Source organism: Mobula birostris, chromosome 2 (genome assembly GCF_030028105.1).
Source record: "Mobula birostris isolate sMobBir1 chromosome 2, sMobBir1.hap1, whole genome shotgun sequence".
Taxonomy (NCBI): domain Eukaryota; kingdom Metazoa; phylum Chordata; class Chondrichthyes; order Myliobatiformes; family Myliobatidae; genus Mobula; species Mobula birostris.
In genome coordinates, this window is record NC_092371.1 from 34,268,457 (window position 1) to 34,294,779 (window position 26,323).

The 26,323-nt window shown below is 40.9% G+C and overlaps 1 protein-coding gene across 1 annotated transcript in view; it reads left to right on the forward strand.

The window, feature by feature from the left end:
- The window catches only part of LOC140208209 (uncharacterized), a 152,036-nt gene that overhangs the window by 59,320 nt on the left and 66,393 nt on the right, over window positions 1-26,323 (forward strand). Inside the window, exons 7-9 of the mRNA XM_072276719.1 lie at window positions 3,478-3,964; window positions 6,693-6,855; window positions 20,651-20,762. Of these exons, the coding sequence (XP_072132820.1) occupies window positions 3,478-3,964; window positions 6,693-6,855; window positions 20,651-20,762 (762 nt within the window). The remainder of the gene's footprint in view (window positions 1-3,477; window positions 3,965-6,692; window positions 6,856-20,650; window positions 20,763-26,323) is intronic.

A 26,323-nucleotide genomic window follows, 5' to 3' on the forward strand; every position in this document is an offset into this window, starting at 1 on the left:
CATATGCCATAGAGGCTGGATTTCCAAAATTAGACCAGGGAAATGAAATAAGAGACCTCTAATGGAATGTCTTTTAATGCCGTTAGAGTTAGTCAGTGGAGATGCAGAGAATATACAACAGAGGTCCTGTGTACATTAGCAGCTCAATTCGTGCATTATAATTGTCCTCCAGCGTGAAAACTCTTGACTGCCCCAGAACCCCAACTGAGATACCAGGTAACACCAGAAAACACTCTAGGCCTGAACCTCCACCCTAGCATTCTGAATTACATTAATATCTTAACAGGACAGTGGTAACTTTTGATACAATCTTGCCCTGATGGAAGATGATCTTATATCAGTCAGAACCAATTAATTCTGCTAAATTGAATTGGAGTCTTTGAATCTGCTGAAAGAGTGAGAAAAGGACCTTGTTCATTGCTTTTAGTGGTGTTCTTTATCGTTAATATGGAAAGACAGATTTCTTTCCAATTCTTTGTAAATATTGACATAATGTAAAGCTGATATCCAAAATTATGAAAATAATTCACTAAAGCCAATCAAAGCAAATTGTTCACCATGGTGATGGACATGCATAACAAGGAAGAGCAAAATTGTAGGTATTTTTAAAGTGGATCTTCAGGAATATGTAAAAAGATGGATGAGAACTTTTACCCAAGTTTGGATGATTTGTAGGATAGATTAGTAGGAAAAAAGGCATTACATATATAGGTCCAAACATGTGCAGCACATTTCCAAAACAGCCCTTCCAGGTCAGTCTAAAATTCACATGCACAAATCTCTTCCATTGTATTTGGTGCTCTTGATGTAGTCTCCTCTACATCAGTGAAAACAACTTTTGAATAGATGATTGCACTGTCTTTTGATCTGCCCTCTATGGCCATTATGAAATCCTGGTTATGTGCTATTTCAATTCCCCATTTCATTTCCCACACCACCAGTCCTCACCTTCTCTACTGCCAAGATGAAACCAAACACAGACCTGGAAGACTGCATCTCTAATTCTGCATGGGCAGTCAGCAACCCAATAGTATGAATGTTGAATTTTCCATTTTATAATTTGCCCTACACCCCAGTCCCCAGTCGCTTAGCTTCATTCCTCTGCCCCACCTGCTATAATTCATCTATCAATCACACCTCAACTGCTTCTCCTATCCCTTTCTCCACCTGTTCCTCAATCCTCTCTTTCTGGTTCTACGTCACCTCTTACCTGATTCCAGTCTCTGCCATTTCTTGTTTCCACTTCCAACCATTGTTGCTACCTTCCCCCTCCCCTCTCCCCACTTGGCCCCCATCTCCCCAGTTTTTTTTTCCACTTTTCTTATCAGTCACTACTTGCCATCCACAAGCTGCTAGTTCCTGACTCCTCTCCTCTCCCTTCTCCATCATGCTCCATCATCCTCACTTGGCTCTACCCATTACCTGCTAGTCCCTGCTTCACCCCTCTCTCTTGCTTCTTCCTACCGGCTGTCTCCTGTCAAACTCTTGGTCCTGATGCTGGGTATCAATCGAAAACACTGAATGTCCCTTTACCTCCACAGATACAGGTTGATCTGCTGAGTCCCACCAGTGGTTTGTTTATTTGTTCCAGATTACAGCATCCTGAGGTCCCTGTATTCTCTTTCATTCTGGCGAGAAACGGGATGCAAGGATACTTTATATACCTTATACTTTATTGTCACCAAACAATTGGTACTAGAACGTACCAATCATCACAGCGATATTTGATTCTGCGCTTCACACTCTCTGGATTACAAATATTAAATATTAAGGATATTAAAAATAGTTAAAATTAGTAAATATTAAAAATTTAAATTATAAATAGAAAATAGAGCAATGGGAAGTAAGGTAGTGCAAAAAAACCAAGAGGCAGGTCCGGATATTTGGAGGGTACGGCTCAGATCTGGGTCAGGATCCGTTCAGCAGTCTTATCACAATTGGGGAAAAAAAACTGTTCCCAAATCTGGCCGTACGAGTCTTCAAGCTCCTGAACCTTCTCCCGGAGGGAAGAGGGACGAAAAGTCTGTTGGCTGAGTGGGTCGTGTCCTTGATTATCCTGGCAGCACTGCTCCGACAGCGTGTGGTGTAAAGTGAGTCCACGGATGGAAGATTGGTTTGTGTGATGTGCTGATAATGTAAGAAGGCAATGATACTGAGCAATAAGTTTGCTTCATCAGACATGTGGCTTGTCAATCAATCTTAAAAACTGTAAATACCTAAACTTATACAGTGTCTTTCACATCATTTCCAGCAGAGATTGAAGAACAATAAAGTCAATGAAACACTTTTGCATTAAGTAGGAAAGTAGCTGAGTTGAATACCCAAATTAGTACACTTAACAATGTCTGATAATGGAGATTTGTTACTTTTATTCCATATCAAAATTCATCAATCTATCATTTATCATTTACAAACAAAAAACTCGAATAGGACATTTCTCTTTAGAAACACTGTTGTGAAATCATAGCTGGTCCATGTTTTGATTTTGTTTACCTGTCCTTTGTTTAACTACGACAAGGGAAATTGCCTCAAGATTCAGGGGAGAAGATTTAGGATGGAGATGAGGGGAAACTGTTTTTCCCAGAGAGTGGTGAGTCTGTGGAATTCTCTGCCCAGGGAAGCAGTTGAGGCTTCCTCACTAAATATATTTAAGGAACAGTTAGATAGGTTTTTACATAGTAAGGAATTAAGGGTTATGAGGAAAGGGCAGATAGATGGAGCTGAGTTTATGGACAGATCAGCCATGATCTTATTGAATGGTGGGGCAGGCTTGATGGGCCGGATGGCCTACTCGTGCTCCTATTTCTTACGTTCGTATGTTCTTTCCCATATCCCTTACCAAGCTTTGTTATTAAAAATCCATCAATCTCATATTTCAAATAAACAATTAGTCTAAAACCAAAGGCTGCTTCTGGAAGATAATTCTACAATTTTACATGTTGAATGAAGTTATTTCTGAAAGAGTTGTTCTGAACTGTTGGCTATGTTCCTTGGTGCAAGATTCCTCAAACAGAGGATATGTTTTTTCCCTGTTGACTCTGTTAGTTCCCTGTTAACGACTTCAAAACTTTGGTCAGGTTTCCCCAAACATCCAGACGGTGAAAAATAATGGGGACTTAAGTAACTGCTGACAATTTAACCCTTTGGAGTGCTAGTCATATAAATACCATGGTTCTGTCAAGACTAAAACTTTTATAACATTTGATATGCAGAATTGGAGTCTGAATTCTAGATATCAGTTAAGTGGGAATTTTTATGCTATTTTTATCTCTTTGAGCTCTAATCCACTAACCCTAATGGCATATTGGTTGGATGCACATCGCTTTTTTAGAAAATATTTGCAATACTGCTTGCAATGTGAGGACATTTCCACTTATGAAAATATTTCAGCAAAATGTGAAGCTGGTATGTCTTGTGCAATTCAGTAAGGGATATATACTTAGTGTGATTAATTTTTGATTCACTTAATAATCTTAGACTTCGAATGCCAGTTACTGAGAAGTTGAAAAGTGCAGAAGATTTAAGAAAATGCCGGGATGAATGGGTTGATGCCATTGATACGTGCTGTTTGCATTGGAAGAGATTATCTCAGTCACAGTCTTTTTCTGAGAATACCATCTACGAGGATATTTCATTTACACCATCCACAAAAGAGCCAGGTGAACAACAGATATTGAAGCAACCAGACTTCCATGAAAACCAAATTCAGAAGAAAGAACAGGAAAAAGAACAAAAAGCAATTGAAGGGAAAAAAAGGGACAAAGAAGGATTTGAACCTACTTCACCTGTGAAGTCCCCTTTGCGAACATTAGATATTTCTCCTCTACCTCGGCATGTTCCAGTACCTCCTGTTCGACGCCAGAAGCCGGGCACCCCTACAGCACCTCCACTCCCCGCTAAGAAATCAATTGGTGTGGTGAGGAAGACTAAGCCATTCCACTGGGAAAAAGTTGACTTAGAAAGGGTAGGTACTTCACCTTTGATTGAATAACTGTTACTTATACAACCAATCGGTTGATGTGGCTATGGCTTGGAAGAACTTTTTGTTTTAGTTCTACGTTCTATAAGACCAGACAATGAGGAGATGATATCCCGGCTTTGAGCCTTAAGTTGCAATCAGGGTGTTAGTGATGCTTCACTCATTTCTGTATTCATTGCAATCTAACCAGTGTATCCTACCACTGACCCGTTGCTGTAAATTTGCTTCTGTTTCTACCACATCTTGTAACAAATCAGGAGGAAGCCATTTGACTCATCAATTCTATGTCAATGAGCAATCTCACTAATCCCTATTCCTCCTCTCATTTCTCTGTATCCTAACTTATTGTCACACATGTCCATAAACTCTGCTTTGATTCTTTTTGCAATTAACCCACGCTAGCATGTCGTTTACAGGCAGTTAGCCTAGGAACATGTCTTTAGAGTATGATGGGAAATGGGAGAACCCTAGGAAAACCCACACATCACAAAGAATCTGCTAAATTTGCAGAGATTGTTCCAAAGGCCAGAGGCAAGCCTGGGTCCAAAGAACTGTGAAGTAGTAGCACTAACTGCTGTATCATCTTGCTGCCCACACCATAAATGAAACATTTTTTTCAGTATTTTGCATTTCTTTTTGTGTTTTTAAAATATGTGACAGGTCTGGTAGGGAGGAGGAATCAAACTGCCTACAAAAAAATAGATTGCTGAAAGACTTTTATTCTAATTCCTAATACACTTATAAATATGTTTCAAAATTGCACACCTTAAAAATTTGTTTTACCTTTTATGTAAGTTTACAGCAGATTACCGGGGATCATTGGATTTAAGACGATGAACATCTATAGTATTTATTTGAAGCAATTTTAACAAACCGCAGAGTACTCCATTTCCAAATAGCTGATGTACATATAGTATATAGATGCAATATTATATAGGAGGCCATTTGGCCCATTGAATTTATACCAGCTCTCAGTAATTCTTTTCTCCCATTTGCCACACTCATGCCTACTACAAAAGCAACTTAACGGTAGCCTGATACAGTGGGACAAAATTGAAGAAACCCTGGGGAAAGCTCACAAGTCCACAGAGACTATGCAGACTCTACACACAGAGCACCAGATGTCCTAATTTGCTGGAATGGTGAAGCAGCCAGATCATCTGAAGCAGACCATTTACTGTCCAAATGGTCACCACTTACTTCCATTACCTCTCAACAGCATAGATCAAACACAACCATTTTTGTTGCTGTTGGTTAGTGGTCATCCAGTTCGCCATGAATTTGAGAAATTAAATAAATATGAACTATCTCTTGTTCTTGGATGTTAAATAACAAATAAAAATTGACATGGAATATGCCAGCTGCATGTAATGAAAACCATGTAAGAAAATCACCCTTTACAATAAATACAAGAGATTTTGCAGATGCAAGAACACTTGAGCAACATACACAAAATGCTGGAGGAACTCAGTGAGTTAGCAGCATCAATGGAGGGGAATAAATCAGTGGCGTTTTGATCTGGGACCCTTCATGAGTAACTGATGAAGAGTCTTGGACCAAAACATTGACTGTATGTTCCCCTCAATAGATGCTGCTTGACTTGCAGAGCTCCACAGCATTTTTCATGTGTTACTCTTTACAAGCCATATCATTATGCATATCACAAGTGGAAGCCTTCCGCATATAATAACTGCTTGAACAATACAATGAGAAAAAGAAATTGAAGACGGACATAGTATAACAAAAGAGTTCTATTCAATCGGATTCAAAGAAACCTCATGAGTATTTTTTTTAGAGTGGAACCTGTGTTGTCATTTTTCTAATAGCAGATGTTTGAGGTTTTTAATTTTACTGAACTCATTGTCCATGTGATCAACACATTATCTCATACATCTGAAGGATTTGATATAAACTATCATGGACACTGTGACATTTAAATAGATTCATATTACCAGATTAAATTCTCTATGCAGCAGAGTAGTAGTCAAATGCTTGAAAAATCTGAGCTTAGCTTTATTAATTTCCATTGTAAACAAACTAGGACTAAGATAGATGAAGTAACAGAGGGGAGCTATATAAGGATATTTGCTTCCCTTGTTGCACTACAGGGTTATTGAAGGCATGCACTTACTGAAAACTGCTAAAGTAATGGGAGAAAATGGAGGTTCCTGTCAAAGAGCACCTGATATGTGTTCAGAATGCATATCTTGGCATAATTTCAGTGATATCAATCTGGCTGTGACACTCACAAATTTGATGTAATGGTAAAAGATATGTGTCTGCACTTTTTGAAAGTTCAAAATACAGTGACAATTTTGAAGAAATTGCTACTGTGGGAAGAGTTTTCCCAGTTACACAAACACTGCATCATATCTATTTAGAATTATGTTTCTATGCAACACATAATCTGAATTGTTAGCCCTGTGAAATATAGATTTGCAGCTTTGTTTGTTGCAAATTTATTGATATGTACATCACACACATATACAAAGAAATATTTAAGGTGTATATTTTGAAATTGTAGCAGAAAATGAGCAGAAGTGACGGAAAAGCAAAGGGTGCAGATATTGGTAAGGAAAATAAATAAAAATAGAAGGAGGCTAGATCTGTTCAGGAGATTAGGCAGCCTCTGTGGAAGTAAATGGTTTTATTTATTCAAGTGGACGAAATGTAAATTGGTTATCGCCCTTGAGCTGGTTTTCTTCTATTTCAGATACCCAAGTCTATATGGGAACACAGCCGTGCAGATGAAATTCAACTGCATTATCCAAGTCTGTTAGATCAGTTTGCTGCACAAGAAATGTCAACGCAGTTGGTCAATGAGTTGTCCAACCATCGGGTTATTCTTCTGAATCAAAAAATTGCTCACAACTTCAGTAAGTTTAGTAGTGAATCATTTACTAAACAATTCCTTTATTTGTGTTTTTGCTTTTTTTTTGCTTGGGAAAACAAACAACACCCAGGTTTATTTATTACTGTGGTGAAATACTTTTGGAACTTTCATTTTTCTAAGGTGAGTGATGAAAATAGTCTGTGTTAGTACCCTGAAATAGGCTTACTCATTGGCTGTCTGTTTTGCATTATGCACTGTAAGGCCCCTGAATCCAATTCATGTCATTTTACTGATTTCTTTACTAAGTAGTTTATATTTATGTAGCAGCTTTGCATTACAAAAAGACACAAGCCATTTTCAAGATGAGATTGGATTATCAGGTAAAGACTTTCCAACCATTGGTGAGACATTTGGAAGAAGGTTGTGTTGAATGCTTGGGCAGAGAGTGTAACAGTAGAGGAGAATTTTCAAAGGTTCAAAGTACATTTATTATCAAAGTAGGTACTCAATATGCAACCCTGAGATTCATGATCCCACAGACAGCCATGAAACAAAGAAAACCATGGGAGCTGTTTAAAGAAAAACATCAAACCCCCAATGCACAATAAAAACGAATCAATCATTTTGAATTGAGATTGTGCCTATGTTTGAATTTTGGGATGAGGATTTTAAAAATAGCAAGTCAGGGGACAAGCTGGCCAATGCAAGCAGCTAATAGTGGCCAGATCATACTAATCCTACGTAATAAGTTTCTAGATTTATTAACTTCACAAAATTTGAGGATTAATAGGAAGGTTAATTTGTTGATGGAACACAGTGGGTGGTGATGGTGTTGCTAAGAGTGTGAGAAATGAAAATGATTTTTAAAAATAGTCTTTGTTGGAGAGTGAATTATATCAGACACAGAAAATAATACAAAATAATAAATTATTTTCTTTCCCTAATCTAATCAACTCTCATTTCATTAGTAGTCAATTTACAAGTAACATTGTGGACTGCTTCCTCACGGTGAAAAGATAGCCACCTATTTTGTATTATACAGTAAAATTTGTAAAACTACACATAGAATATGCACTGGCCTGATTTATGAAGAAGATGATGAATTATTGTGAAAGTAGAGGAGTTTATTGGAGGGAATATATGCATAAGAAACACTATTTTCAATGGCTATCCAGTAAACCAAGACAAATATATGAAAGCATCAATGTTATGTAGCTGCTGGAATAAATACTGAACAATAAAAGAGCAACAGACAAATTGAACTATCACATTTTAACCTGTGAAGTTAGCACTTATTGAGCAGAATGTTTCAAATCAATAATAGGTGACTCATCTTAAAAAAACGTTTAAAAATTGTAATGTGAGTTCAGTTCAGAAGACCGTATTGAGCATTGATTAGCCTTATTTGATTCATGAGAACTATTAAATAAATCTGCAAGTCAATTTTTATGTTCGAAATTTATAATTCCTTCAATTTCACACAAAGTAAAAGTAGTGAACTAGTCTGGATCCTCCTCTGATCCTAGCAAGGTGGAACTCCATGAAATGCAGGGTCTGCATATATTATTAAATCCAGAACTAAATCAATGTATTGAGTATAGGAGATGGGATATTATAATGAAGTTGTATAAGACATTGGTGAGGCCTAATTTGGAGTGTTGTGTGTAGTTTTGATCATCTACCTACAGGAAAAATGTAAACAAGGTCAAAATAGTACAGAGAAAATTCGTAAGGATGTTGCTGGGTCTGGATGACCTGAGGTTTAAAGGAAGATTGACTAGGTTAGGACTGTATTCTGTAGAACATAGAAGATTGAGAAGGGATTTGTTTGAGGTGTATAAAATTATGAGGGGTATAAATAGGGTAAATGCAATCAGGCTTTTTCCACTGACGTAGGGTGGGACTGCAACCAGAGGTCATGGGTTAACTGTGAAAGGTGACATGTTTAAGGGGAACATGAGTGGAAATTTCTTCACTCAGAAGGTTGTGAGATTGTGGAATGAGCTGCCAGCACAAATGGTGCATGCAAGCTCAATTTCAATCTTAAAGGGAAGTTTGGATAGGTACATGGATAGTAGGGATATGGAGGGCTGTGGTCCTGGTGCAGTTTAAATAGTTTCAGCATGGACTAGGTGGGTCAAAATGCCTGTGTCTGTGTTGTACTTCTCTATGACTCTAGGTAAAAGAGTAGGATGTGTCATGAACCCTGTGATGGGTTGATAAGGACCAGCAGAAATGGAAATCATCTGGAGTCTGGCTTACTATAAATTAAGACTATGTTTATTACTAATATGAATTAGTATCATTAAACTGAATAATACAATACAGGTTATAAACTATTATATATATATATATATATATATATATATATATATATATATATCCATAAATGTGTGTGTGGATACAAAAATAATAGTCCAGGAGGTAGATATCAGTCTTACGGTGTCAGGTAAGTTTAGGCAGTTCAGTTCACTTTGTGTTGCGTCGAGTTGAATTGATGGAGAGAGAGGGAGAGTTAATTGAGTTGATGTTCAAGTTGGCAGCTTTAGTTGTTCTCGCTTCCAAAGTCTTCAGAGTCACTTCGTGTGACCCCCACACAGACACAGATGGACAGAGCCCCTTCTAGGGAATGGTCTACTAACCCACGGCATGGGTTCACCACCAGCAGACCCTCACAGGCAAGCTCTTACCCGCACTGGTAATCACGGGTCGAAAGTAATTGTGGTCTCCACCCTCGTGGTGGTCTTAAACTCCACCAGTGGTTTCTAGGGTAGCTTCCGCAGTTCTCTTGTGTCGTGTCTCTGCCGTTATCAGACCAAAGGATCAACTTTTTATAATCCCTCCAGAATTCCAGTGTCTGTTAGCTCAACCACTCTGAGCTGTTACCATGGTGACTTCCCACTCGTGTCTCAGCTCGCGCCATCTCAGTTCATTAGACTGCTGAACTTTCTAGCAGTTTCTCACCTGCGTGACAGATGAGACAGTAAGAATTGAGAGATTGCTTTAAGTTGAGCGGTTGTGAATTATGTATAGTGCATTTCTCCCAATTACATTACCCAACACAAGCCCCCCACCCCCCACCAAGCCACCCAGAATCACTAAAACCCAGCATTGTGACCCTGTCTGGAGCTCAGACAAGCTGCCTGGTTCGGGTCCTGTGCTCGATGGGTAGAGGAACAGGAGGTGCCCCTGGCTCATCCAGAGATGCATTGACATACTCTTGGCCATGTTGTGAAGCCAGGGCCATGGCAGCGGAATACTCCATCTTTTACTGGGCCAGTTTAAGGCGATCTGCCAAAATATGTTCGGGTTTACCCCTCTTATCTATGATAAAAGTCTTTTCTGCATGTTCTAAAATGTAGAACGAGGCATCGTAAAGGATATTGGTGTGTGTCGTGGTGAACAAAAACAAATGAGGCAGAATGTAAGTCAACAGGAACCCAAGAGCGCTGTATGCCATGATGGGAGATAGCAATAGGTGAAAAGGAATTGAGTTTACCGAGGAGGGTGGAACACTGTTGAGAGGCCCACCAGGCAGTTGTGGCATCAGAAATGAAATCACTTGGCACTTGTAATGGCTGCCTATAGTCCAACTCTGCTATGGATAACTGCAGGTCCTCTTTTGGAGCATTTCTGAGCCTCAGCAGTACCCATGGGAGACGATCATGCCACCACTCGCATAGGCCATTGGACTGTGGGTGATACGCCATAGTGTGATGTAGTTGAACACCGATATATTGGGCCATCGCAGCCCAGAGGTCTGAGATGAATTGGCAACGACAGTCAAAGGAAATATCAGATGGGGTGCCAAACCGAGCAACCCAGGTCCTGCTGATCACCAAGCCATATCGGCTGCTGTCATCGATGCTGGAGGGATGACCTCTGGCTACCTGGTGATATGGTCCATCGTGGTAAGGAGAGGCATAAAAATGTGTGGAGGTTGGGGGAAGGACCAACAAGATCCACATTTACATGGTCAAACCATAGCACAGGGACCTCAAAAGGTACCAGTAGCTCCTGAACATGACAGCAAATTTTTGCCCACTGGCACCGCACACAGCTGCAGTCCAATCACGCATGTCCTTTCTGAGGCCGTGCCAAACAAATTCTAGTGCAACCAGTGTCTGTGAGACCTTCTAGCCTAGATGCGGGAGGCCGTGTACAGAGCAGAAAACAATCTGTCTCCAGATTGCAGGATCGATAGGGTGAGAACAACCTGTTGAGACATCGCACAGAAGAGAAACCCCAGCTTCCCCAAATTTAATGTCAGCCATCCGCAGGCCTGTGACTGCTGTTCGCTAAGCCTGGATCTCTGGATCAGTAAGTTGGTTGGCTGCCATGCCAGCATAGTCAACCACTATGTGTATGGTCTCAATGGCTGGCTGTGAGAGGCAATTAGCTACAGCATTATATTTCCCCGTGATATGTTGTATATCAGTTGTTAACGCGTATGTGTAGGCCACGAGGCATTGCTGTCATATAGACCAAGGGTCTGCCATTTTGGCCATTGCATGCACAACGGGTTTGCAGCCGATGAACGATACGAAATGGTGACCCTCTGAATGTACTTCTACACATCTCCTTAAACCAGTCCACCAGGACTTGGATGGTTCCACTACCATCACAGCATGACCTTATGAGTGTCAGCATGCCCCTGGATCAGCCAGCAGCACCTGCTGTTACTCCAACCAGGGCACATAGGACCCGTGCCGGGCGGCTCGTACGAGTCCAGTCAGACCCTTGGAGCCACTTTTAGTGAATTCTTCGGTGGCGGGTGGGGGGATCCTGTGTGGGGTAATGTAATGGGTGACAGATGACAACTGGTGATAATAAACTTGATTCTGATTCTGACATATTGTTTATAGTAGAAACTGTTCTACATAATTCACAAACACTGTCATTGAGTTGTGCTCATTTTAAGCGATGGTGTCTGAAGTAATCATGTCAGTGTAAGGTGACTGCTTTTGCTTTGTTCGTAACGGAAGTAAAGAGCTGCATCTTATGCTAAGTACATAAAATGACTCTTGCATGTTTTATTCACAAAGTCCTACAACATCATGATGAATCATTTACTGCACTAATCCCCATATTGTTCATTTCCCTTAATATGTAAAAAGCAGTCTCCTTATTGAAATCAAGTGACTGAACCTGCACAGCCCCCTTATGTAGAAATATCGAAATTTCTTTCTTAATTGTCTTGAATGGTTAACCCCTTATACTGCATGCAAGGGCATTGCCAGAACTTGAGGACCTGAGTTATAGGGAAAGGTTGACTAGGTTAGGACTTCAATCCTGGAGTGTAGGAGAATGAAGGGAGATTTGATAGAGGTATACAAATTTATAAGGGGTAGAGTTGGGGTAAAGTGCAAACAGGCTTTTTCTACTCAGATTGTGTGAGTCTAGAATTAGAGGTCATTGTTTAAGGGGAACATGAGGGAGAACCTTGTCAGAGAACAGTGAGAGTGTGGAATGAGCTGCCAGTGGAAGTGGTGACTGCGAGTGTGGTTTCAACATATAAGAGGAATTTGTATAGGTATATGGGTGAGAGGACTATGACACAGGTGCAGGTAGATGGGACTAGGTAAATTTATAATTTGGCATAGACTATGTGGCTGAAGGATCTGTTTCTGAGCGGTAGCGTTCTATGACTCCATGAATCCTGCCATGGAAAGCACCATCCCTGTATATATCTGCCAAACCCCAGAGGAATTTTCTATGTTTCATCAGTTATTCTTTCCTCAAAAAAGGCAGGAGGGAGGATTTTTGTCAGTGTTTGTGCATCATTCAGTTTCAAGTGAAGTTCCTCAGATGCGAGGATTGAAAGTGTTAGATAATTTTGGGCCAGTACTCTCTGGAGGTTAGAATAAAGGGGATGGTGTCATTGGGGGGCAGGGTGTGGTGCTCATAGAAGCCTACCAGATATTGAAATGCCTAAATAGAGTGGATGTGGAAAGGATGTTTCCTGTGGTGGGAGAGGGATGATAAGTCAGCCCCGATTGAATGGCAGAGCAGACTCAGTGGGACAAGTAGCCTAATTCTGCTCCTTTTGTCTTGTGTGTTATTAGGGAGATTATTTTCATACCTTTGCTGGTCCTGTTCCAACTCCTTATCGACAGTAACAATGGAATAGGATTCCTTTCTGGCCCTCTTTTGTAGCTTTGAAAAACATTGTGTCTGTTCAGTGCTTCTGCACAGCACTCGGAAAGGATACAAAACCTTAGCCAAGGTGTTGATGCTGGTGGCTGTGGACACTCCATCATGCCCATTATCAAGTGCTTCAGTTTGACAATAAGAGGAGGGAAGTTCTCAATGTATCCTGGTTAACATTTTCCCCTCAGCCTCTGTATCAGTGGAGAGATTACTTAGTTGATATCAATTTGATTTCTATGGTATTTTGTGTGGAAAATGGTTTCAATATTTTAGATTTTGCAACAATGATTATACTTCAAAATATTCATGAGGCCATCCATTGGTCGAAGTCAACCATAGACATTTGCGTCCTGGTTGTCTATGTGATACACAAGCCCCGGAAGTATGATGTAGACAGCAAACTGTTGCCCATGTAGCACCCTCCAACTCTCCACACAGCTGATGAACCCAAAGGGAAGGCAGAGACTGATACAGTTTGGCACCTGTGGTGTGGCAGGAGTTGCTGATCAGCGTTGAACTCTATGTAGGACTGCTTTCGGAGCAGGAATAATGTAAACTTAAATAAATTGTTTTACATTTTTGGGAATGAATACCATTTTGTTTTGAATAATTATTTTGTATCAAATAAATGATTTACAATGGATTCTGGTTAATTGCAACATATCAGGACCAGAACATTTTTGGCCAATTAAGCGGCTGCCTCAATGAGCCGAAGCTTCATAGGTATAAAAAAGACAAACTATTGTTTAATTGAGTAACAAATTATATATTTCAATTAAATATTAAGCAAATTAGAACACTACCAAAACTACTACAATACTATAAAACTCGACAGAAGAATTAATCCCGAGTGTATTGAATTATTCTGTTGATTGACTGTAAGTGAAGAAAATCAGCACAGGTACCTAGTGCAAATAGTGGACTGACTTCACGCAGTGTTTTTGACTATTGCATCTTCCACATCTTCATTTTCATTGTAACATTCAAGATGATTGTTGATACCTTCAAATTCTTCGTAGTTCCTTACTTGTTGAAGTAGTGAAATCTTTTCATTTTTGCTCCCGTCCATTTCTGGCATCTCCAAGCCTGAATGTTTGAAACAGCAATGAGCAAAACAGTTTAAAGTTGTCTTAATGCTTATTACTTGCTGACTATCAGTGACAAAAATCATTGCTTTTTGAAAACAAATACTTGCAAGTGATGCAACACACATCAAAGTTGCTGGTGAATGCAGCAGGCCAGGCAGCATCTCTAGGAAGAGATACAGTCGACTTTTCAGGCCGAGACCCTTCGTCAGGACTAGACTAGACAAGTGATGCTATTTTAAAAACTGTTCACTCTAAGCGTGGCGTAGTGTATAATGACCACACAACGTGCACATGACTGATGCTACTCAGAAACTGTTTGGTGACAGTCTCCTGTACCAATTAAGTGGCATATTGTCCCAAATAAACAAAAGGAATCCTGGCTATTTTCTAAATTTGTTTCTGTTTTTTAAGAGTTGCCCCAAATTCGTGGCTGCCCCTTCTAAGCAATGGCCCAATTAACTGGAAATCGCTGTAATTCAATGCTCTGGAGACTACAGATTTTGGCACCTTCATTACGGCCATCACACAGAAGCAGGCCATTTGGCTCTGTGGAAAATTCACTTATGGTTATGGTTTAGAAAATTTCTCAAACGCTCAGTTCAAGAAGCATTTTGGTAAAACTACATATATTTAAACATTGCTTGAATAACAAACTATAAAATATGGCAAGAAATCATTTCAATTTAAAATAATGTTTTGCTGAGATTAACATTTAAACTTGACCCTGTCCATAACTAATAAGAACCAGACCAGAGCCAGAGAGCCTTTAATTTTATTTATATCTTACCAGTCATGAACTGACCATCATTATGAATACAATAATCTCAAATGTGTAATTGAAACATAGATCGTATGGCTCTGATTTTCAGTCCATATGCATATTTTAAAAATAATATTTGCAATAAAATCTTTTTTGCAAATTCAATGAACATTTGACTCGGTCTCTACTACTATTTTTATATGTTGGGGTAAATCCTCCTAAAGCAGCAAAATATCATCCAAGGATAATGTTTTTAAATATTATAAGTCCTTTGGCCTTCCTCAAAAACCTGACAGTCATTTAATCTCATTTTAATGTTCAGAATCTGAATCAAATTTATTATCATTGGTATGTGGTGCGAAAACATACACATGAGAAATTCTGCAGATGCGAGAAATGCAAAGCAACACACACAAGATGCCACAGGAACTCTGCAGGTCAAGCAATATCTATGGAAATTGATAAACAGTAGATGTTTCAGGCTGATACCCTTCTTCAGGACTCCTGAAATGTTGTTTTACAGCAGCAGTACGGCAGAGAGACATAAAATGACTAAATTGGAAAATAAACTGAGAGTGCAATAGGAATAACAAGGGGTTCATGGACAGTTAAGAAATGGCAGAGAGGATGAAGCTGTTTCAAAATGGTTGAGTGTGGTTCCTGTACACTGCACTGATGATAGTAACAACAAGAAGGCATGTGCTGGTTGATGAGAGTCCTTAATGATGGATGCTGCCTTATTGAGGTTCTGCATCTGGAAGATGTCCTCAGTGGTGCAGAGGTTTGTGCCCAGAATGGAACTGCTGAGTCTCTGTCCTTCTACAACCTCTTGTGATCCTGCTTCTTAGAGGCTCCATACCAGGTTGTGATGCAACCAAAGTGCTTTCCACTGTACATCCATAGAAATATGTAAGAGGGTTTTGGTAACATATCAATTCTCAAACTCCTGCTTAAGTAGAGCAGCTGGGATACTTTCTTCATGGTAGCATTGATGTATTGGGCCCAAGGTAGATCAAATTTGAAACTAAATTGATTATCAAAGTACATATATGCCACCATAGACAACCCTGAGTTTCTTCTTCTTGTGGGCATTCACTGTAAATACAATGAAAGATGATGGAATCAATGAAAGACTGCACTTAACAAAGACAGATAAACAATGTACCAAAGACAACAAATACAAAAGGAAAAAAAATACATAAATAAGCAGTAAATATCGAGAGCATGAGATGAAGAGTCCTTGAAAGTGAATCCATAGTTTGTGGGAATAGTTCAATGAGTGAAGTTTTCCCCTCTGGTTCAAGAGACCGATGGTTGAAGGGTATAAACTGTTCCTGAAACTGATTGTGTAAGTCTTCAGGCTTCTGTACTTCCTTTCTGATGGAAGCAGTGAGAAGGGAGCATGGCCTGAATGGTGGTGGTCCCTGATGATGGATGCTATTTACCTGCAACAGTGCTCCTTGAGATACATTCAATAGTGGGGAGGGCTTTACCTGTGGGAGAATGGGCCGTATCCATTCCTTTTTGTTGACTTTTCCATTCAAGGAAGTAGAGTAGGGGCCTAAGCACACAACCTGGTGCTGTTGGAGTTTGTGGAGGCAACATAGTTGCCACTCTGAGCTGACTGGGGTCCACAAGTGAGGAAATCGAGAATCCAGTTGAATAAGAGATATTGAGTCCAAGGCTTATTGATAATAGTATTTAATGTTGAACTGTAGTTAAACCATCCTGATGTAGGCATCTTCACTGTTCAGATGTTCCAAGGTTGAGTGAAGAGCTAATGGAATGGCATCTGCTGTTGACCTGTTCTGACGGTAGGCAAACTGGAGCGGATCCCAGTTTCTTCTCATGTAGTAGTTGATGTGTTTCATCACCAACCTCATAAAGCACTTCATCACAGTAGATGTAAGAGCTAATCATCGAGACCGGTAACCGTGTTCTTCTTAAGCACTGCTATAATTGGCTCCTCTGAGATGTTAGTGCCCAGGAACTTCGATCTGTTCACCTTTTGCACCACTGAACTCTCTGTGAAGACTAGTGTGTGTTCCCCTGACCTCCTTTTCCTGAAGTCCACAGTCAGTTCCTCGATGAGTGGTGGTGGTGACACTGAGTGCAAAGTTGTTGTGACACTACTCAACCAGCTGGTTCAGCTGTTTCCAGCAGGTTATTCTCCAGAATTTCCATAATCTACGACAGGATCCTACCTTCCCTCCCCCTACTTTCTACTTTCCATATGAATTGTTCTCTATGTGATTCACTTCTCCACTCATACCTCACCATTGATCTCCTTCCTGGCACTTAACACTGCAAATGGGACAAGTTCTACACCTCCTCCCCCACTACCATTCAGGGTCCCAAACAACCCTTCCAAAAGATGTTACACTTCACTGTGAGTGTTTCAGGAAAATCTGCTTACCATCCACTGGGTGTCCCTGCTGTGGCCACCTCTACATCAGTGAGATCCAGCATTGATTGGGGACTGCTTCTTCGAGCACCTTCACTCATCCACCACAAAAAGTGCATTTTCCTGGTGGCCACCCATTTCAATTCAACATCCCACTCCCCTCTGAACATCTCAATCCATGGCCTCCTCTAATGATATAATGATGCCTTACTCAGGTTGGAGAAGCAACACCTCATATTCCATCTGGGTAGCCTCAGATGCCATGAACAGCATTTTCTCTAACTTAAGGTAACTTCCCCCTCCCCCCAAGTCTTTCTTTTACCATTCCCTATTTTGATTCCCCTTTCATCCCTTCTCCTCTTCTCACATCAGATTTCTTTTTCATCAGCCCTTTACCTCTTCGACCTATCAACTCCCAGCTTCTTACTTCATTCCCTCTGCTCTGACACCACCGATCTTCCTCCTTTGCTGATTTCACCTCTCACCTGACAGCTTGTGCTCCTATCCTCCCCCAACCTTCTTTTCTGGCTTCTTCCTACTTCCTTTCCAGTCCTGATGAAGGGTTTCAACCCAAAACGTCAATTGCCTATTCCCCTCATAGATGCTGCCTGACTTGCTGAGTTCCGCACACATTATGTGTGAGTTCATCTGTCTCTCTTCAGGATGTTCTCAGGTATTTTATAAAAAATCACTTGGGGGGACAAACACAAAAATAGAAGAAAACTCTTATGTTGTCTTATTTAAAAAGAACAAATGTAGGAAGGCTTAAAGGTAGCTTCATGAAGTCGTCATTGTTCCGGTCATGCTGAAGTCACTCTCATTGCTGCTATTGTTAGCCAGGATGCACTTGCATCAAGCTGAGCCATTTTGGGTTCTACAATTCAATGTTTTTTTTTAAATTTGAGAGATCTTTTCCATTGTCCATTGTGATCTCAGGCATCCATTTTGTTTATTGCTGCACTTTATCTATATCCTGCTCTTTATATTCATTTATCCTGTTCAGCAAAGGCACTTAGTGCCTTCTCGGCAGCTAAAGGTATTTCATAACCACGGTTACTTGGTTTGAAGGATCTATTCTTTCAAAATTGTTGATAAATCTGCTACGTCAGAAAAAATATTTCCCAGTATGAGCTGGACGCTGGCTGGTGGCGTAGTGGCAGCAGTGCTGGACTTCAAAGTGAAGGCTCACGAGTTCGAATCCAGCCGGCTCCCTTGCACGCTTTCCATCTGTGCTGGGTTGAGTGTCAAGCTAGCAACTCGGCCTCATAAAAATAAGAAAACCTGCTAAAAAAAACACTGTCATGATGGTGTCCTGATGACTCCACTCAGAGTTAAGGGCTTTCTTCTTCTTCTTCTGTGAGCTGGACACCATCCAGAGTTGAGAAAAACTGGTACCTTGCTCTTGGCATTTTCTTCACAAGCCATTCATTGTTGCTCCACCTGTTAATTACATGTGTTGATATATTAAAATAAGTTATACTACAGTGTTATTGAATTTTTAAGAACCATGGAATTACCATCTACAGAATGGGATACAGGTCTCCATTGAATTCCCTCTGAGATTCGTGTAACGGTTATATTTTTAGTGTGATTGTATGTTTTACTGCTGTCTTACACTGTATGTGTTATATGTGTCTTATTACTGTGTTTTGCATGTTGGCCCCGAAGGAAAACTGTTTTATTTGGCAGTATTTATAGGTATTCATGTATGGTTGAATGATAATTAAACTTGAAATTGATATCTTCCAAAAATAGCAACAGATCAGGGCCAAGTTTTCCAGTCATTGGCTTCATTCAGTGTTCCTTTTTCTTGTTAAATTCACAATAATTCTGAATTGAATTCAGTGTCAGGTGCTGTATTTTACTTCTAGTATCTGAGTTGTACCTTGACCACTAGTTTGCAATACTTACTTGAATAAGGATTTTGCATTTTTGTAGCCTCTTGTAATATGTGGGGCTCCAGAATCTGATTCTTGTAGATCACGTATAATCAAAGAATGGGATTATTTAATTCTGGATATTCTGGATTACAGTCGAAGAGTTATGCTGGTATTCTTAACTATTACTCCAATAAATTTGTTTAAATGTGATTATATCCAACAGTATTCATGTGTAATTTTAAAATCTCACACCTAGCTGTCTCTCCACTTTTGCAATTGTCCTTGTTAAAACTCTGTCCTTGAATTTATAGACTGGCATGATGGAGTGCAAGTAATTGTCAAATAATGGATATCTTTTTGTAGTCATCCATCTACATGTCAGTTGCCATTTTCCCACTTACGTCAGTCAGTAATTCATCAAGCTGAATGATCGCGTTTTTTCTCTTTACTGCATGAAGTTTCTACCTTGATATAATGTTTGGTAAATGTGTTGCCTGCCAACGTTTGCCATTAACAACCAGTTTAATAATCTCTTGTGCTGGCTGAAGGCCTTGCTCCTGAAACGGCTTGTAGGGGATAAGGACATATACGCATTCTGATACTTTTGTCTTTCTACGAGCAGCTGTGTTTTTCCATGTAGAGATGATATCATGTACAACTAACTTGGCCCTGCTGTAGGGTGAGTATATCTTTCTTCAGTCTTCAACTGCAAAGATGAATTACCCATTTTTTTTTTTTTGCTGTCAATTTCCAGTTGAACAAATCCACCTGAACTTCTACTATTACAGGGGAAAATAATGTGGAAATGTTTCCAAACAGCAGATTTACAGCAGTTAATCTTTTCCTCACAGTTTGTTCATCCTCCATCCAGGCTACATAATCTAATATTGCAGTTTTGACTGTATTTTGCAAAGTAAGCAAGTGTGCATACCGAGGCATCAGTCACCGCAAACTGCACACTTAGCTTACCTAGGATACTTCTATCTCTTCACCATTGTTTTGCACTTATCATTGTGGTTATTATTTGTATGTCATTATTATCCAGTGTACCATTTACTCTGTGTGCTTCATGTAAGCAAGAGATTTCATTGCACTCTGGAGTTTATAAAACTCATATAATCTAATCTAACAACACCAGAAGTAAATTTGGGTAGCATTTGCAGACAGATAGTTGGGAAAAAAAGCCTTGCTGAACTGTGCTGATAGTGCATTTATTTATAAAGTACTGAGTTGGTTTGATTCAACGCAATCCAAAATTGAATGCATCTTTTAATGTATCTGAATGAACCCTAATTTACATCCATCCAGACCTGGGTATAATATTATCGCAGGTGTCATTGAGGACAAATCAGCCAGCCAATGTTGCACAAGAAAGATCAGGGCTAATCATATCTGTTGAAAGTTGAGAATTTTAAAAAGTCAAAACAAGACAGTATACACTATTAGACTGAATAAAAGAGGAAAGCATGCTTTCTCCTTTTCCTGATGTTAATTTGAACATCATCAATTATAGATGGTCAGTGATTGATTTTCAAATATGTTTCTTTTCTTTAAAGACATTTTCCTGATAAGTTTTCCTGTCAAAGTGACCGAACTGAAGACGAAATTGTTTATTATACGAGAAGAAGATGGTGGACTGACAAATGAACAGATCACTTCTTTACGGAGGTAAGCTCTTGGACAACTGGGTACTTAATAATTAAGTCCTTTCGGGAATGGTGGAAGAGATGGAGGGGGGTTCTCAAAAGAGAATCAGCTGCATGCAGGTTTAAAGATGATTCTAATTGCTTTAATTACCAGAACTTTAAACTGTTGTTGCTGTCTTTTCCCAATCAATCTTCCTTCAATGTTTTGACAGCATTTTAATATCCATGCTCAGTGCGACCTAATTGTCTTTCAATTCATTTGCATCATAGCCATCCTACCCTCAATGGATACTTTTATAATTTGAACTTGAAATATGACCAAACACTGGCAAACATAGTTTATAGTAGCCACTTTTGTTTAGGCAACTCCTGTACCTAACAAAGTAGCCGCAGAGTGTATGTTCAGGGTTGCCTGCTGCTGTAGCCCGTCCACTTCAAAGTTCAATGCATTTTGCATTCAGAGATGCTTTTCTGCACACCATTGTTGTAACATGTGGTTATATGAGTTACTGTCATCTTCCGGTCAGTTGTTCTCCTCTGATCTGTCTGTCAACTTGAACCAGTTTGGCCATTCTCCTCTGCCCTCTCTCATTAACAAGGTATTTTTTGCTTACAGAACTGACACTTACTGGATGTTTTTTTTTCTTTTGCGCATCATTCTCTGTAAACTCTGGAGGTTGTTCTGCGTGAGAACCCCAGGACATCAGCAGTTTCTGGGATACTGGCACTAACAATTATTCCATGGTCACTTAAATCACATTTCTTCCCCATTCTGATGTTTGGTCTGAACAATAACTGAACTTTTTAACCATGTCTGAATGTTTTTATGGATTGAGTTGCTGTCACATGATTGGCTGATTTAGATATTTGCATTAATAGCAGGTCTATCGGTATACCTAATTAGGTGACCACTGAGTGTATCTTGTCCATCCCATGAGATCAGTAGCAGTGAAGGTAGGATTTGACAGCTGATTAAGACGGGCACAAGGAATGGCGTGCATAATTATAGGATCTTCCTGCAGTGCAGGCAGTACTCGAACTGTGTATCACCTTGCTGTTGAATGGCTGGACTCGGCAACAATGGGTGGGGGAAAGGGTAAAGTGCAATAACATGAGATGGAGAGTTTTAATTAAAACAGGTCTTTGCTACTGATGACTAACTTGCACTACTCCAGGGATCTGCATAATAGCATGAACAGAGGGCGTAAAATATTACAGAGGTGAAGTTGTTGTGGGATGTGATGCAGAATGGCATACTACAGGATAGACTAGACTTTGAAATAAGCTAACACTGTATTAGACTCTACTTAGTGTAGTGGAAAGTAACAGAGATGGGCTCCATCTGTGGACAACCTGGATGTCATTGAAAATACTTGGATAGAAGGGGGAATTGATAGCCATGGAACTCAAAGACGCAGGGACCTGGACATAGTGTCACATGAAGGCCTTGAGGTGGCAGGAGGTAAGTGACTTACTTCCTAACACCCCAAGGCCTTTCCACAAGGCAGAAAGCAGGAGTGTAATGAAACACTGCACTTGACCAGGTGTATGCAGTGCCCAACAGTTCTCAAGGAATTCCACACTGATCAAGTTAAACCAACTTGCTAGATTGACACTTTCTTTAGCACCTTATACAGCCATTCACTCCCCTATTAGAAAAAACTGTGACTCTAGTGTGGGCCTTCTACAAAGTGCATGCTATTCTAACAACAATCCCCAAAGCAGTGACTGCTGCTACCAAGAATGGAAAGGGGCGCAGGTGGAATGGGATCACCACTGCCTGCAGGGGTACCTTCCAATTGCACACCATCCCAACTTGGGAACGTGTTGTCATTCCTTCAGTGTCACTGGATCGAAATCTGGACCTGCCTGCCCATCAACACAAGCTTCACCAGAAAGACTGCTGCATCTTACCATCACCTTCTCCAGAGCAATTGCGGCTGGGCAACTAATGCTGGCCTGAGCAGCAAAATTCTGATATTTAAGCATTGATTTAAAATAAAGTGAAAACCAATAACTTGGCACTAGTGTTCCCAATAAGTGAACACCTTATCCTACCATATGCTTGTTAAGTCTCAAGTACTACCCAATCCATTATAATCCTATACAACACACACAAAATGCTGGAGGAACTCAGCAGGTCAGGCAGCATCTTTGGAGAGGAATAAACAGTCAGTGTTCTAGGCCGAGACCCTTCATCAGGACTGGAAAGGATGAGGAAGAAGCCAAAATAATAAGGTGAGGAGGGGAAGGTTACAAGCTGGCAGGTTGTTTACAAAGCCAGGGAGAGGGGGGAAGGTCTGTGGGTGGGGGAGGGGGGTTGATGTGAGAAGCTGGGAGGTGATAGGTGGAAGAGGTAAACGGCTGAAGATGAAGGAAACTGATAGGAGAGGAGAGTGGACCATGGGAGAAAGGACACCAGAGAGAGGTGAAAGGTAGGTGAAGAGAAGAGAAGGGGTAAGAATGAAGCTAGACTGGAGAATGGAAAAAGAGAGAAAGGAGAGAAAGGGAAATTACTGGAAGTTGGAGAATGTAATGTTCATGTCTTCAGGTTGGAGGAGACCACTATAATCCTATTATTTTTCTACTAATGTTTCTCTTTTAATAAAATAGAACATTATTTGCTATTTTGCATCCTTACAAATGTAGCATCTACTACTAACTGCACCCACATCTTATATCTTGTACACATTGCCAGTTATTTAAGCCCAACAGCCACATCAGAAGCAGAACCCGCTTGGCTACCCTTCTCTGCCTCAGTGGAGGAGGCATATTGACCATGATTGAGATGGCCATTGTTGGATTGTGGCAGTAATAGTGTAGGGTAATGTAACCGGTGGAAGCGGTGTTAGTCATTCTTAAGAACTGCTGGCTTGTGGATGTCAAGGACTCTGGATCACTACCCTGCTCTACCAGTAAGTTCCCCACAACGACTCTGTCAAGTGCATGCGCCATCGCATGCGAGTTTACCTGATTGCAAGGCGAGTTCCCAAACCTCACCAAGCCCACTTTTTCCTCTCCAGTTTCAAAGCATGAAGTTGAGCAGCACATTTCCACAACTGGCCCACCAGTCCACAGCCGCGTGCGTAGACAGGTCCCAGAAAATCCAGCAACTGCGAAGGCTGAGTTTGCCAACATGGAAAGACTCGGAATTGTACACCGGTCGAATAGCTCCTGGGCTTCACCCCTTCATATGGTCCTTAAGTCTGATGGTGTTTGCCACCCATGTGGTGATTAGCAACGCATTAATAAGACCACCAACCTCACCACCCCCAATCGCTACCTGGTACAAAACATCCAAGACCTTTTGACATGCTTAGCTAGAAAGTTAATTTCTTTCAAAGTTGATCTAGTTAGGAGCAACCATCTGGTACCTGCGTGCTCTAAGGGCATTCTCAAAACGGCTGTGATAAATCTGCTTTGCCTCTATGAGTTTCTGCGCGTGCTATTTGGTCTGATGGACTCTGTATTAAAAGACGTAGACTTTTTTTTTGTTCACCTGGATGACATACTTGTAGCCAGTACATCCAAACCTGAGCATGTATCCCATCTCTGCACACTTTTTGAGCACTTAAGCAAACACAGGTTGATTAATAACCCTGCTAAATACCAGTTTTGGTTGTCAGCCATTGACTTTCTTGGCCATCACATCTCTACAGAAAGTGTGAAGCCCCTTCCATCAAAAGCAGCTGCTATTAGGGATTTTTCACCACAATAATTAATAAAAACTACAGGAATTTTTATCGGTTCATTACACCAGCTGCCAAACTTGTGCTCCCCCTGTATAGTGTGCTTAAAGGCAATATCCTTAATCATGTGCTTGACTGGCCAGCGGTCATGACCAGGGCATTTGATGACACCAAACAAACGCTTTCTAATGTGACCCTACTGGTGTACCCACTCCCCAACGCACCCATAGCCATTACCACTGACACTTCAGATTAGCTGTCGGTGCTGTGCACCAACAGTGGGTCAGTGGCATTTGGCAGCCACACACCACCTTCAGCTGGCAGTTCTGTCCTCCCAAAAGGAAGTACAGACATTTGACCGTGAGCTTCTTGGTCTCTATCAGGCTGTCTGCCATTTTGGCTTTCTTCCAGATGGTCAGCATTTCACAGCGTTCATTGACCACAAGCACATAATGGCCAAAATATCAGACGCTTGGTCTGCACAGCAGCTGCACCACTGGCCTACATATCAGTGTTTACGACTGATATACGACATATCAAGGGGAAAAATAATGCCGCGACTGATTGCCGCTCACGGCCAGTGGTTGTGGCCATATACTTAGAGGTTGACAATGCCAGTATGGCAGCCGACCAAGCTGCTGACACAGAGGTCCAGGCTTACCACAACGGTCACAGGCCTGTGTTTGGCTGACATTAAGTTCGAGGAAGCTGACGTTTCACTCCTGTGCGATGTCTCAACTGGTTGCCCTCACCCCTTCGTGCTCACAGACTAGAGACGGACTGTTTTTGACTCCATATACGGCCTCACGCATCCAGGCTTGAAGGATTCACAGAAACTTGTTGCACTAAAGGATTTTTTGGCTTGGCCTGAGGAAAGACATGCATGATTGTACTTCAGCTTGTATAGAGTGCCAGTGGGCAAAAATTAACCACCATGTTCAGGCACCATTGATGCCTTTAGAGGTCCCTGAGTGATGGTTTGACCATGTCAATGTGGAACTTGTTGGTCCTCCTTCTCCCCTCTCCCCCCACCCCCATGATTTCACACACCTCCTTACCATGGTGGACCATACCACCCAAGCGGCCAGAGGTTGAGCTTCTAGCGTGGACTCAGTTTGGCACCTCATCTCGATATTTCGTCTGACTGCGGTCCCCAATTCATTTCAGACCTCTGGGCTGCGATGAAGCAGTACCTTGACGTTAAGCTACATCACACCACAGCGTATTCACCCACAGTCCAATGGCCTATGTGAGTGGTTTCACCGGTCCATAAAGGCTGCTCTAATGGCTTCCCTGATGGATGAGTGTTGGCATGATCATCTCCCGTGGGTTCTACTGAGTTTCAGAACAGCTCCAAAAGAGGAGCTGCAGCTGTCTATGGCTGAGTTGATGTACGGGCAGCCATTACGAGTGCCAGGTGATTTTATTCCTGACACCACGACCACCTAGTCAGCTTCTCAATGTCAGTCCATCCTCCTCAGTAAATTCAATTCTTTTGCACCTATTCCTCCCTCCCATCATCGCATATAGTACTCTTGGGTTCCTGTAGACCTGCATTTCACCTCCCTTGTTTTGGTCCACCATGATGTACACCAACATCCCTTTAGGCCAACTTACGATGGCTCGTTCTGTGATGGAACGGAGAGAAATGACTTTTATCATAGATAACAAGGGTAGACATGAAGGTGTTTCAGTAGCTTGCCTTACACCGGTCCACCAAGATTTGGATGATGCTGCTACCTTGCTCCTGCCATCATATCATGATCATAAGTGTGTTAACACATCTCTGGACAAGCCAGAGGGACCTGCTGTTCTTCCACCCATGAAACATAGGACCTCTGATGGGCAGTTCATCTGAGCTCTGGACAGACTCACAATGCCGGTTTTAGTGAAT